Below are 15,294 nucleotides of genomic sequence, written 5' to 3' on the forward strand. Positions count from 1 at the left end.
TTTGTAAGAGCAACTAAGCCAGCACAAACGCTAACTTTTCCAGGGGTGAGCGGCCTGTACGACTTCGGCCCCGTGGGCTGCGCCCTGAAGAACAACATCCTGCAGGTGTGGAGGCAGCACTTCATCCAGGAGGAGCAGATCCTGGAGATCGACTGCACCATGCTGACCCCGGAGCCGGTCCTCAAGTGAGTGCCAGGGAGAGACATTGTTGCAAAAGCAACTTCCTGACTTCCCCTCCAAACTTCCCCAGGACGTCGGGACACGTGGACAAGTTTGCAGACTACATGGTGAAGGACGCCAAGACGGGGGAATGTTTCCGCGCTGATCATCTTCTCAAAGGTGAACCCCACAGAACGGGTTATTTCCTTTCTTTCTTCTTCTTTTGAAAACAGTGGCAGCTTTTTACCCGCCTGGTCAGGTCCCAGGTGCCTCATGAAGGTTTATAGCTCCAGGGGAGGCGGGGCAGGAATTCAACAGGTTTTGCCGGTGCAGCATCACCTTTCAGTGTCGCTCGCTTTGCCAGAAGAACTGATTGGACAACCGACATTTACCATGCAAAAGTCCTCTTCTCACACACTTCCTTCCACAATCTTACATGTCTGGGACGGACCCACCCATTGAACTAACACATGCAAAAGAAAAAAGCTCCAACAACGTCTGCATGAGAGAAATGCTGCAAGTTGGCAGAACAAAGAAGAGATGTTAGGTCGAAGATCAAATGATTCTTACACGAAGAAAATATGAGATTTAATTCAACTTTTTCTGGGCGTCCCACTCACGTCTTAACCCTTTAAAGCAGTGGTCCCCAACCACCGGTCCGTGACGCATTTGCTTTGTACTGTTTTTCCATTAACAATATAATGTTGTAAAAAATCAATTTAACACTAAAATTCTGGCAACTAAGCTGCCAACTTTTCCTTAAAACCCGCAATGAAAACAAATTTGACATCCCTGCACTAAAGCAGTGACAGAAACTCCCAATTAACTTGTATTGGTCCTTCTTAACAAATCATTTTTATTATTAGGTTTTTTTTCCAAAATCAATATCCATATATGATTTTCAATGTGTATCATATTTGACACAGCCGGTCACAAACATTATTTTTTATGTTCTTTTATAATGCAGTACACGAAAATATCTATCATGTTATTTCCAATTTTTTTTTCAAAACATCTTAAATGTTGTAATTATTTTGCCATCTAAAAAAGTCGTACAGAAAGTATAACTTCTTACTAGCCAGGCTAACTTCCTACTAGCCAGGCTAACTTCTTACTAGCCAGGCTAACTTCCTACTAGCCAGGATAACAAAAAGTCAACATCATTAGCCTGACTAAAACATCTTAAATGTTATAATTATTTTGCCATCTTAACAATCATACAAAAAGTATAACTTCTTACTAGTCTGACAACTTCCTACTAACCAGGCTAACTTCCTACTAGCCAGGATAACTTCCTGCTAGGTTGGCTAACTTCCTCGTAACCTGACTAACTTCCTAGTATCCTGACTAACTTCCTGCTAGCCTGGCTAACTATCTGTTAGCCTGGCTAACTTCTTAGTGACCTGACTAACTTCCTGCTAGGCTGGCTAACTATCTGTTAGCCTGGCTAACTTCTTAGTATCCTGACTAACTTCCTGCTAGGCTGGCTAACTATCTGTTAGTCTGGCTAACTTCTTAGTATCCTGACTAACTTCCTGCTAGGCTGGCTAACTTCCTGCTGGCCTGGCTAATTTTCTAGTGCCCTGACTAACTTCCTGCTAGGCTGGCTAACTTCCTTGTAACCTGACTAACTTTCTGCTACCCTGACTAACTTCCTGCTAACCAGACTAACTTCCTGCTAGCCTGACTAACTTCCTAGTAGCCTGACTAACTTCCTACCAGCCAAACTTCATACTAACCTGCCAAACTTCCTAGTAGCTTGACTAACTTCCTACTAACCACCATAACTTCTTACTAACCAGCCGAACTGCCTACTAACCACCCTAAATTCCTAGTTTCCTGACTAACTTTCTAGTTTCCTGACTAACGTCCTAGTATCTTGACTAACTTCCTGCTAGCCTGACTAACTTCCTAGTATCCTGACTAACTTTCTGCTAGGCTGGCTGACTTTTTAGTCGCCTGACTAACTTCCTGCTAGGCTGGCTAACTTCCTCGTAACCTGACTAACTTCCTAGTATCTTGACTAACTTCCTGCTAGCCTGACTAACTATCTGTTAGTCTGGCTAACTTCTTAGTATCCCGACTAACGCCCTGCTAGCCTGACTAACTTCCTAGTTTCTTGACTAACTTCTTGCTAGCCTGACTAACTTCCTACTAACCAGCCAAACTTCCTGCTAACCTGCCTAACTTTCTAGTTTCCTGACTAACTTCCTGCTAGCCTGACTAACTTCCTAGTAGCTTGACTAACTTCCTACTAACCACCCTAACTTCCTACTAACCAGCCGAACTGCCTACTAACCACCCTAAATGTCTAGTATCCTGACTAACTTCCTAGTTTTCTGACTAACTTCCTGCTAGCCTGACCAACTTCCTAGTATCCTGACTAACTTTCTGCTAGGCTGGCTGACTTTTTAGTCGCCTGACTAACTTCCTGCTAGCTGGCTAACTTCCTCGTAACCTGACTAACTTCCTAGTATCTTGACTAACTTCCTGCTAACATGACTAACTTCCTAGTATCCTGACTAACTTCCTGCTAGCCTGACTAACTTCCTAGTATCTTCACTAACTTCCTGCTAGCCTGACTAACTTCCTACTAACCAGCCAAACTTCCTACTAACCTGCACAACTTCCTAGTTTCCTGACTAACTTCCTGCTAGCCTGGCTAACTTCCTAGTATCCTGACTAATTTCCTGCTAGCCTGACTAACTTCCTAGTATCTTGACTAACTTCCTGCTAGCCTGACTAACTTCCTAGTATCTTGACTAACTTCCTGCTAGCCTGACTAACTTCCTAGTTACCTGATTAACTTCCTGCTAGCCTGACTAACTTCCTACTAGCCTGGCTAACTTCCTAGTATCCTGACTAACTTCCTGCTAGCCTGACTAACTTCCTGCTAGCCTGGCTAACTTCCTAGTATCCTGGCTAACTTCCTGCTAGCCTGACTAACTTCCTAGTATCTTGGCCAACTTCCTGCTAGCCTGACTAACTTCCTAGTTACCTGACTAACATCCTGCTAGCCTGAATAACTTCCTAGTATCTTGACTAACTTCCTGCTAGCCTGACTAACTTCCTAGTATCTTGACTAACTTCCTGCTAGCCTGGCTAACTTCCTAGTATCCTGACTAATTTCCTGCTAGCCTGACTAACTTCCTAGTATCTTGACTAACTTCCTGCTAGCCTCACTAACTTCCTAGTATCTTGACTAACTTCCTGCTAGACTGAATAACTTCCTAGTTACCTGATTAACTTCCTGCTAGCCTGACTAACTTCCTGCTAGCCTGGGTAACTTCCTAGTATCCTGACTAACTTCCTGCTAGCCTGACTAACTTCCTGCTAGCCTGGCTAACTTCCTAGTATTCTGGCTAACTTCCTGCTAGCCTGACTAACTTCCTAGTATCTTGGCCAACTTCCTGCTAGCCTGACTAACTTCCTAGTATCTTGACTAACTTCCTGCTAGCCTAACTAACTTCCTAGTATCTTGACTAACTTCCTGCTAGCCTGACTAACTTCCTAGTATCCTGACCAACTTCCTGCTAGCCTGACTAACTTCCTAGTATCCTGACTAACTTTATTCTAGGCTGACTAACTTTCCAGTCGCCTGGCTAACTTCCTAGTAGCCTTACTGCTAACCAGGCTAACGTCCTAAATCCAAGCTTGTTGATGCTACATTCAGGGGCATCGTGTAAATTGGAGACCCCCACTCCTCCATGCTTTACAGTGTTGTTTAACACGTCACACTCATCTGTCTCTTGTGTCCTCAGCCAACTTGAAAATGAAAATGACCGACGACACTCTGCCTGCTCAGAAGGTGGCTGAGATGGAGGACGTGATCACGCAGGTGTGCCTTGCTCAACTGCCGGTCACATGATGTGCCTGTGTGGTGCCAACTGCTGTGTGTGTGTGTGTGTGTTAGATGGACAACTACACCCAGAAGCAGTTGGCAGAACTGTTTACCAAGTACGAGGTCAAGTCTCCCTCCACAGGAAATGAGCTGACTCCTCCCATCTCCTTCAACCTCATGTTCCAGACCTCCATCGGGCCTGGAGGCAACACACCCGGGTACCATCACCATCACCATCATTGTTCATTCTCCTGTGTGCAGCAACAAATGTGTCCAGCACCACTGAAGTGCTTCTTTTGTTTCCTTGCAGATATCTGCGGCCTGAGACGGCTCAAGGAATGTTCCTCAACTTCAAGCGCCTGCTGGAGTTCAACCAGGGAAAACTTCCCTTTGGTGCCGCTCAGATAGGAAACTCCTTCAGGAACGAGATCTCGCCTCGTTCCGGACTCATCCGTGTCAGGTCAGCACCACGCTGCTTGAAGTCCATCAGGGGATTGATCGATTGATCGATGAAGTTACTTCCTGTGATGAGAAATACTTTTATGAACACAACGTTGGATTTAGGACCACTTTGCTGCTGAAATGGCTTGCTTCAACTTTAATCCAAACAAGTGTATTACATTATATTATTTTTATTGCAATTACAATTTTGATAATTTCAATTACATAAATAATATTGTAATATTTATTAATTATATCATTTTGTTATTGCAAATATTTTCCATACATTATATAATTTATTTAATAAAAAATATTTTAAAGAAAATATTTTTATACATTATATGATTTTTATTGCAAATACAATTTTGATCATTTCAATTACATAAATAATATAATGTAATATTTTTATACATTACATCATTTTAAATAAATGTTTTCCATACAGTATATAATTTATTTAATTAAAAATATTTAATTGCAAATATTTGTATACATTATATCATTTTTATTGTAAAAACTATTTTGATCATTTCAATTGCATGAATAATAATGTAATAGTTGTTCATTATATCATTTTGTTATTGCAAATATTTTCCATACATTACATAATTTATTTGATTACAAATATTTGATTGCAAATATTTTTATACATTATATAATTTTTATTGCAAATACAATTTTGATCATTTCAATTACATAAATAATAAAATGTCATATTTTTATACATTACATCATTTTGTTATTGAGAATAATATTTTCCATGCAGTATATCATTTATTTAAATAAAAATATTTTATTGCAAATAGTTTTATACATTATATAATTTTTATTGCAAAATAATTTTGATCATTTCAATTACATAAATAATACAATGTAATATTTATTAATTATATAATTTTGTTATTGCAGATATTTTCCATACATTTTACGTATTTAATAAAAAATATTTATTGCAAATATTTTTATATATTATATCATTTTTATTGCAAATACAATTTTGATCATTTCAATTACATAAATAATATAATGTAAAGTTTTTATACATTATATAATTTTGTTTTCAATTAGGTAAATAATATAGTAATATTTTATACATTATATAATTTTGTTATTGCAAATATTTTCCATATTTTATATAATTTATTGAAAATATTTGTATACATTATATCATTTTTATTGCAAATACAATTTTGATCATTTCAATTACATAAATAATATAATGTAAAGTTTTTATACATTATATAATTTTGTTATTGCAAATAATATTTTCCATATGTTATATCATTTATTTCATAACTTTTTTTAATTGATATTTGTATACATTATATCATTTTTCCATACAGTACATTTATTTAAATACAAATATTTTATTGCAATTATTTTTATACATTATATAATTTTGTTATTGCAAATATTTTCCATACGGTATATAATTTATTTAATCAAAAACTAATATTTTATTGCAAATATTTGTATACATATCATTTTTATTGCAAAAACAATTTGGATGATTTCAATTAGGTAAATAATATAGTAATATTTATACAATATATCATTTTGTTATTGCAAATATTTTCCATATTTTATATAATTTATTGAAAATATTTGTATACATTATATCATTTTTATTGCAAATACAATTTTGATAATTTCAATTACATAAATAATAGGATTTTATATTTTTTATACATTATATAATTTTGTTGTTGCAAAATTAATTTCATAAATATTTATTGAAAATATCTGTACTTATTATATTATTTTTATTGCTATTAAAATTTTGATCATTTCAATTACATAAATAATAATGTAATTTTTATTCATTATATCATTTTATTGCAAATATTTTTGTACATCGTATCATTTTTATTGCAAATAAGTTTTGATCATTTCAAATACATTACATTTTACGCATTATATCATTTTGTCATTGCAAATATTTTCCATACATTATATCAATGATTTCATAAAAAATATTCTATTGCAAATATTTGTATACGTTATATAATTTTTTATTGGAAATGCAATTTTGATCATTTCAATTACATAAATAATAAAATGTCATATTTTTATACATTACATCATTTTGTTATTGCGAATAATATTTTCCATGCAGTATATCATTTATTTAAATAAAAATATTTTATTGCAAATAGTTTTATACATTATATAATTTTTATTGCAAAATAATTTTGATCATTTCAATTACATAAATAATACAATGTAATATTTATTAATTATATAATTTTGTTATTGCAGATATTTTCCATACATTTTACGTATTTAATAAAAAATATTTATTGCAAATATTTTTATATATTATATCATTTTTATTGCAAATACAATTTTGATCATTTCAATTACATAAATAATATAATGTAAAGTTTTTATACATTATATAATTTTGTTATTGCAAATAATATTTTCCATGCGTTATATCATTTATTTCATAACTTTTTTTAATTGATATTTGTATACATTATATCATTTTTCCATACAGTACATTTATTTAAATACAAATATTTTATTGCAATTATTTTTATACATTATATAATTTTGTTATTGCAAATATTTTCCATACGGTATACAATTTATTTAATCAAAAACTAATATTTTATTGCAAATATTTGTATACATTATATCATTTTTATTGCAAAAACAATTTGGATGATTTCAATTAGGTAAATAATATAGTAATATTTATACATTATATAATTTTGTTATTGCAAATATTTTCCATATTTTATATAATTTATTGAAAATATTTGTATACATTATATCATTTTTATTGCAAATACAATTTTGATCATTTCAATTACATAAATAATATAATGTAAAGTTTTTATACATTATATAATTTTGTTATTGCAAATAATATTTTCCATACGTTATATCATTTATTTCATAACTTTTTTTAATTGATATTTGTATACATTATGTCATTTTTCCATACAGTACATTTATTTAAATACAAATATTTTATTGCAATTATTTTCATACATTATATAATTTTGTTATTGCAAATATTTTCCATACGGTATATAATTTATTTAATCAAAAACTAATATTTTATTGCAAATATTTGTATACATTATATCATTTTTATTGCAAAAACAATTTGGATGATTTCAATTAGGTAAATAATATAGTAATATTTATACAATATATCATTTTGTTATTGCAAATATTTTCCATATTTTATATAATTTATTGAAAATATTTGTATACATTATATCATTTTTATTGCAAATACAATTTTGATAATTTTAATTACATAAATAATATGATTTTATATATTTTATACATTATATAATTTTGTTGTTGCAAAATTAATTTCATACATATTTATTGAAAATATCTGTACTTATTATATTATTTTTATTGCTATTAAAATTTTGATAATTTCAATTACATAAATAATAATGTAATTTTTATTCATTATATCATTTTATTGCAAATATTTTTGTACATTGTATCATTTTTATTAAGTTTTGATCATTTCAAATACATTACATTTTATGCATTATAACATTTTGTTATTGCAAATATTTTCCATACATTATATCATTGATTTCATAAAAAATATTCTATTGCAAATATTTGTATACGTTATATAATTTTTTATTGGAAATACAATTTTGATCATTTCAATGACATAAATAATAATGTAATTTCTCTTTGTCCAGCGAGACAAAGATTGTGAATGAGTGAAAAGAGTTCAGTTTAAGGCCTACTGAAAGCCACCACGTAGTCTGATAGTTTATACATCAATGATGAAATCTTAACATTGCAACACATGCCAATACGGCCGGGTTAACTTATAAAGTGCAATTTTAAATTTCCCGCAAAACTTCCGGTTGAAAACGTCTCGGTATGATGACGTTTGCGCGTGACGTCACGGAGTGAACGGAAGTATTCGGACCCCATTGGATCCAATACAAAAAGCTCTGTTTTCACCACATAATTCCACAGTATTCTGGACATCTGTGTTGGTGAATATTTTGCAATTTGTTTAATGAACAATGAAGACTGCAAAGAAGAAAGCTGTAGGTGGGATTCGGTGTATTAGCGGCGGCCTACAGCAACACAACCAGGAGGACTTTGAGATGGATAGCAGATGCGCTAGCCGCCGACCTCACCTTGACTTGCTACGTCTCCGGGCCGCCGACCGCATCTATGATCGGGTGAAGTCCTTCGTCGCTCCGTCGATCGCTGGAACGCAGGTGAGCACGGGTGTTGATGAGCAGATGAGGGCTGGCTGGCGTAGGTGGATAGCTAATGTTTTTAACATAGTTCTGTCGAGGTCCCGTAGCTAAGTTAGCTTCAATGGCGTCGTTAGCAACAGCATTGCTAAGCTTCGCCAGGCTGGAAAGCATTAACCGTGTAGTTACATGTCCATTGTTTAATAGTATTTTTGATTTTCTGTCTATCCTTCCAGTCAGGGGTTTATTTATTTTGTTTCTATCTGCATTTAAGCACGATGTTATCACGTTAGCTCCATAGCTAAAGAGCTTCGCCGATGTATTGTCGTGGAGATAAAAGTCACTGTGAATGTCCATTTTCGCGTTCTCGACTCTCATTTTCAAGAGGATATAGTATCCGAGGTGGTTTAAAATACAAATCCGTGATCCACAATAGAAAAAGGAGAAAGTGTGGAATCCATTGAACCCTTGTACCTAAGTTACGGTCAGAGCGAAAAAAGATGCGTCCTGCACTGCACTCTAGTCCTTCACTCTCACGTTCCTCATCCACAAATCTTTCATCCTCGCTCAAATTAATGGGCTAATCGTCGCTTTCTCGGTCCGGATCGCTCTCGCTGCATTGTAAACAATGGGGAAATGTGAGGAGCCCTTCAACCTGCGACGTCACGCTACTTCCGGTACAGGCAAGGCTTTTTTTTATCAGCGATCAAAAGTTGCAAACTTTATCGTCGATGTTCTCTACTAAATCCTTTCAGCAAAAATATGGCAATATCGCGAAATGATCCAGCATGACACATAGAATGGATCTGCTATCCCCGTTTGAATAAAAAACAATTCATTTCAGTAGGCTGTTAAATAAAGGTGCTCATGTGCTGAGAGCGACGACAAGAGTGAGACCTCTTTCTTCCTGTTTGAGGCACTTTTGATTGGCCAGGAGGCATTCACAACTCTGATTGGTCAACATGTCTGTCACTCAAACGTCGGTGACTGCAGAGAAAAAAACTAAAGTTGTGGTTATTAATGGCACTGATGATGGATGTGGAAGAATGAAAGTACTCCTCCAACACTGCAGGGAGTTCACCATGGCTGAGATCGAGCACTTTGTGGACCCCAAGGAGAAAGTCCATCCCAAGTTCTCCGACGTGGCCGACCTGCAGATCCTCTTGTTCTCCTCCAAGGCTCAGACCAGCGGCCGTCCTGCAGAGCTCATGCGACTGGGAGATGCTGTGGATCAGGTAGGACCGATCTAGTTTTCTACCATGAAGGCACGTACAGTAAGTGAAGATGTCTCCTGGTGTATGTAGGGCATCATCAACAACTCAGTGCTGGGCTACTTCATCGGGAGGATCTACTCGTACCTGCTGAAGGTGGGACTGGCCAAGGACAAGCTGCGCTTCCGCCAGCACATGGACAACGAGATGGCTCACTACGCCTGCGACTGCTGGGACGCTGAGTCGCACACCTCCTACGTGAGTGCACCTCCACCATGCTCTCATGCGCTCTCATGGTGTTTTAATGGCTTCTTATGATGCTCATGCGCTCTCATGGTGTTTTAATGGCTTCTTATGATGCTCATGCGCTCTCATGGTGTTTTAATGGCTTCTTATGATGCTCATGTATTCTCATGCGGTCTCATAGTTCTTGTAGAAGGTATAGTAGTTCTTTTAGAGTTGGGACACGATGGACAGATTCCGGCCAGAGAATCTTTTAATCATCTTTATTGCTGGAAGGTAGATGTGAATGTGTGTGTTTGTATGTGTGTGTGTGGTCTAAACATATAGAGCAGGGGTCACCAACCTTTTTGAAACCAAGAGCTACTTCTTGGGTAGTGATTAATGCGAAGGGCTACCAGTTTGATACACACTTAAATAAATTGCCAGAAATAGCCAATTTGCTCAATTTACCTTTAACTCTATGTTATTATTAATAATTAATAGGGATGTCCGATAATGGCTTTTTGCCGATTTCCGATATTGTCCAACTCTTTAATTACCGATACCGATATCTACCGATATATGCAGTCGTGGAATTAACACATTATTATGCCTAATTTGGACAACCAGGTATGGTGAAGATAAGGTACTTTTTAAAAAAATTAGTAAAATAAGATAAATAAATTCAAAACATTTTCTTGAATAAAAAAGAAAGTACAACAATATAAAAACAGTTACATAGAAACTAGTAATGAATGAAAATGAGTAAAATTAACTGTTAAAGGTTAGTACTATTAGTGGAGCAGCAGCACGCACAATCATGTGTGCTTACGGACTGTATCCCTTGCAGACTGTATTGATATATATTGATATGTAATGTAGGAACCAGAATATTAATAACAGAAAGAAACAACCCTTTTGTGTGAATGAGTGTAAATGGGGGAGGGTTTTTTGGGTTGGTGCACTAATTGTAAGTGTATCTTGTGTTTTTTATGTTGATTTAATAAACAAACAAACAAAAAAAAAACGATACCGATAATAAAAAAACAGATACCGATAATTTCCGATATTACATTTTAACGCATATATCGGCCGATAATATCGGCAGGCCGATATTATCGGACATCTCTAATAGTTAATGATATTTACACTTAATTGAATGGTTTAAAAGAGGAGAAAACACAAAAAAAATGACAATTACATTTTGAAACATAGTCTATCTTCAATTTCGACTCTTTAAAATTGAAAATTCAACCAAAAAAAAGAAGAGAAAAACTAGCTAATTCGAATCTTTTTGAAAAAATTAAATATAATTTATGGAACATCATTAGTAATTTTTCCTGATTAAGATTAATTTTAGAATTGTGATGACATGTTTTAAATAGGTTAAAATCCAATCTGCACTTTGTTAGAATATATAACAAATTGGACCAAGCTATATTTCTAACAAAGACAAATCATTATTTCTTCTAGATTTTCCAGAACAAAAATTTTTCAAAGAAATTCAAAAGACTTTGAAATAAGATTTAAATTTGATTCTGCAGATTTTCTAGATTTGCCAGAGTATTTTTTTTAAAATTTTAATCATAAGTTTGAAGAAATATTTCACAAATATTCTTCGTCGAAAAAACAGAAGCTAAAATGAAGAATTATATTAAAATGTATTTATTATTCTTTACAATAAAAAATAAATTTACTTGAACATTGGTTTAAATTGTCAGGAAAGAAGAGGAAGGAATTTAAAAGGTAAAAATGTATATGTGTTTAAAAATCCTAAAATCATTTTTAAGGCTGTATTTTTTCTCTAAAATTGTCTTTCTGAAAGTTATAAGAAGCAAAGTAAAAAAATAATGAATTTATTTAAACAAGTGAAGACCAAGTCTTTAAAATATTTTCTTGGATTTTCAAATTCTATTTGAGTTTTGTCTCTCTTAGAATTGAAAATGTCGAGCAAAGCGAGACCAGCTTGCTAGTAAATAAATACAATTTAAAAAAATAGAGGCAGCTCACTGGTAAGTGCTGCTATTTGAGCTATTTTTAGAACAGGCCAGCGGGCTACTCATCTGGTCCTTACGGGCTACCTGGTGCCCGTGGGCACCACGTTGGTGACCCCTGAAATAGAGAAAAGAGGAAAAATGATAATCCAATTATATACTCATTAATATGCAACAATTTACATGTACAGTCGTGCTCATAAGTTTACATACCCTGGGAGAATTTATGATTCCTTGGCCATTCTTCAGAGAATATGAATGATAACACCACAACCTTTCTTCCACTCATGCTTAATGGTTGTGTGAAGCTACTTATTGGAAAACAACTGTGTTGACTCTTTTTAAATCAAAATGTCAAAAGAAAGTACCCAAATGACCCTGATCAAAAGTCTACATACCCCAGTGACTTTGATCTGATAACATGCACACAAGTTGACACAAGCAGGTTTGAATGGCTAATCAAGGTTCCAATCCTCACCTGTGACATGTTTGTTTGTAATTAATGTGTGTGTATAAAAGGTCAGTGAGTTTCCGGGCTTCTGACAGACCATTGCATCTTTCATCCAGTGCTGCACACATGTTTCTGGATTCTGAGGCATGGGGAAGGCAAAACAATTATCAAAGGATCTGTGAGAAAAGGGTAATTGAACTGCATAAAACAGGAAAGGGGTATAAAAAGATATCCAAGGAATTGAGAATGCCAATCAGCAGTGTTCAAACGCTGATTAAGAAGTAGGAAAATGAGGGATTCGGGTAGACCAGCAAAGATTTCAGCCACAACTGCCAGGAAAAGTGTTCGAGGTGCAAAGAAAAATCCACAAATAACTTCAGCTGAAATACAGGACTCTCTGAAAAATGGTGGTGTGGCTGTTTCAAGATGCACAATAAGGAGGCACTTGAAGAAAAATGGGCTGCATGGTCGAGTGGCCAAAAAGTTCAATTTTGGTCTCATCCCTCCAATTTACTTTGTTCTAGAAGTTTTGAGGCTTGTCTCTGTGCTGTTTGCCGTAATGTAAGCAGGATACTTTGTGAAATTTGCGCAGAAATGGCTTTCTACTGGCGACTCGACCATGCAGCCCATTTTTCTTCAAGTGCCTCCTTATTGTGCATCTTGAAACAGCCACGCCACAATTTTTCAGAGAGTCCTGTATTTCATCCATCCATCCATCCATCTTCAACCGCTTATCCGGAATCGGGTCGCGGGGACAGCAGCTCCAGCAAAGACCCCCAGACTTCCCTCTCCAGAGCAACATTTGCGACTTCCTCCTGGGGAATCCCGAAGCGTTCCCAGGCCAGAGAGGAGATGTAATCCCCCCATCTGGTCCTCGGCCTGCCGCGGGGCCTCCTCCCAGTGGGACGTGCAACGAGGACCTCCCTAGGGAGACGCTCGTGAGGCATCCGCACGAGATGCCCGAACCACCTAAGCTGGCTCCTTTCCAAGCGAAGGAGCAGCGGCTCTACTCCGAGTCTCTCTCGGGTGACTGCACTTCTCACCCTATCTCTAAGGGAGATGCCAGCCACCCTTCTGAGGAAACTCATTTCGACCGCTTGTATCCGCGATCTTATTCTTTCGGTCATTACCCACACTTCATGACCATAGGTGAGAGTAGGAATGTAGATAGCTCGGTAGACCGAGAGCTTTGCCTTCTGGCTCAGCTCCCGTTTCGTCACAACAGTGCGGCAGAGAGACTGCAATACTGCCCCAGCTGCTCCGATTCTCCGGCTGATTTCCTTCTCCATCTTTCCCTCACTCGTGAACAAGACCCCGAGATACTTAAACTCCTCCACCTCGGACAGAGTCCTCTCCTCTACCCGGACTGTACAAACCATCGGTTTCCTGCTGAGAACCATGGCCTCAGATTTGGAGATGCTGATCCTCATTCCAGCCGCTGAACACTCGGCTGCGAACCGATCCAGTGAGAGCTGAAGGTCACGAACCGAAGGTGCCATCAGGACCACATCATCTGCAAACAGCAGTGACGCAACCTTTAGCCCCCCGAGACGTATACCCTCTCCGCCATGGCCACGACTCCGCCTAGAAATCCTGTCCATGAAAATCACAAACAGGATAGGTGACAGAGCGCAGCCCTGGCGGAGACCAACCCCCACTGGAAACGGGTCCGACTTACATCCAAGCACCCGGACACAACTCTCGCTTTGGTTGTACAGAGATTGGATGGCCCTCAGCAGGGTTCCCCTCACTCCGTACTCCCTCAGCACCTCCCACAAGATCTCCCGAGGGACGCGGTCATACGCCTTCTCCAAATCCACAAAACACATGTAGACTGGATAGGCATACTCCCAGGCCCTCTCCAGGATTCCCGCAAGCGTAAAGAGTTGGTCAGTTGTTCCACGACCAGGACGGAATCCACATTGCTCCTCTTAAATCTGAGGTTCGACTATCGGCCGGACCCTCCTTTCCAGTACCTTGGCGTAAACTTTCCCAGGGAGGCTGAGTAGTGTGATACCCCTGTAATTAGCACACACCCTCTGGTCCCTGTATTTCAGCTGAAGTTATTTGTGGATTTTTCTTTGCATCTCGAACAATTTTCCTGGCAGTTGTGGCTGAAATCTTTGCTGGTCTACCTGAATCCCTCATTTTCCGCTTCTTAATCAGCGTTTGAACACTGCTGATTGGCATTCTCAATTCCTTGGATATCTTTTTATACCCCTTTCCTGTTTTATGCAGTTCAATGACCTTTTCTCGCAGATCCTTTGACAATTATGTTGCCTTCCCCATGACTCAGAATCCAGAAACATGAGTGCAGCACTGGATGAAAGATGCAATGGTCTGTCAGAAGCCCGGAAACTCACGGACCTTTTATACACACCCATTAATTACAAACAAACAGGTCACAGGTGAGGATTGGAACCTTGATTGGCCATTCAAAACTGTTTGTGTCAACTTTTGTGCACGTTATCAGATCAAAGTCACTTTGTAAAATTTTGATAGGGTCATTTGGGTACTTTCTTTTGTCATTTTGATTTAAAAAGAGTATACACAGTTGTTTGCCAATAAATAGCTTCACACAACCATTAAGCATGAGTGGAAGAAAGGTTTTTGTGTTGTCATTCATATTTTCTGAAGAGCACAACTGTATATGCAAACAGGATATAATATAGTATGAAGGTGTGCATAATAACAACAAATATACTGCACTTAACTATTCATGAACTACAACAAGTTTCTAAGCTTCAGAGCCATAAATGGCGATTATGTGGTC

General features: G+C 36.7%; 1 protein-coding gene across 1 annotated transcript in view; it reads left to right on the forward strand.

The window, feature by feature from the left end:
• LOC133629741 (glycine--tRNA ligase-like) overlaps positions 1-15,294 on the forward strand; it is a 37,398-nt gene that overhangs the window by 3,214 nt on the left and 18,890 nt on the right. The window contains exons 4-10 of the mRNA XM_062020696.1: positions 44-185; positions 251-339; positions 3,921-3,997; positions 4,073-4,218; positions 4,311-4,460; positions 9,716-9,878; positions 9,948-10,112. Coding sequence (XP_061876680.1) covers positions 44-185; positions 251-339; positions 3,921-3,997; positions 4,073-4,218; positions 4,311-4,460; positions 9,716-9,878; positions 9,948-10,112 — 932 coding nt within the window. The remainder of the gene's footprint in view (positions 1-43; positions 186-250; positions 340-3,920; positions 3,998-4,072; positions 4,219-4,310; positions 4,461-9,715; positions 9,879-9,947; positions 10,113-15,294) is intronic.

This window comes from Entelurus aequoreus, linkage group LG15 (assembly GCF_033978785.1).
Source record: "Entelurus aequoreus isolate RoL-2023_Sb linkage group LG15, RoL_Eaeq_v1.1, whole genome shotgun sequence".
Taxonomy (NCBI): Eukaryota; Metazoa; Chordata; class Actinopteri; order Syngnathiformes; family Syngnathidae; genus Entelurus; species Entelurus aequoreus.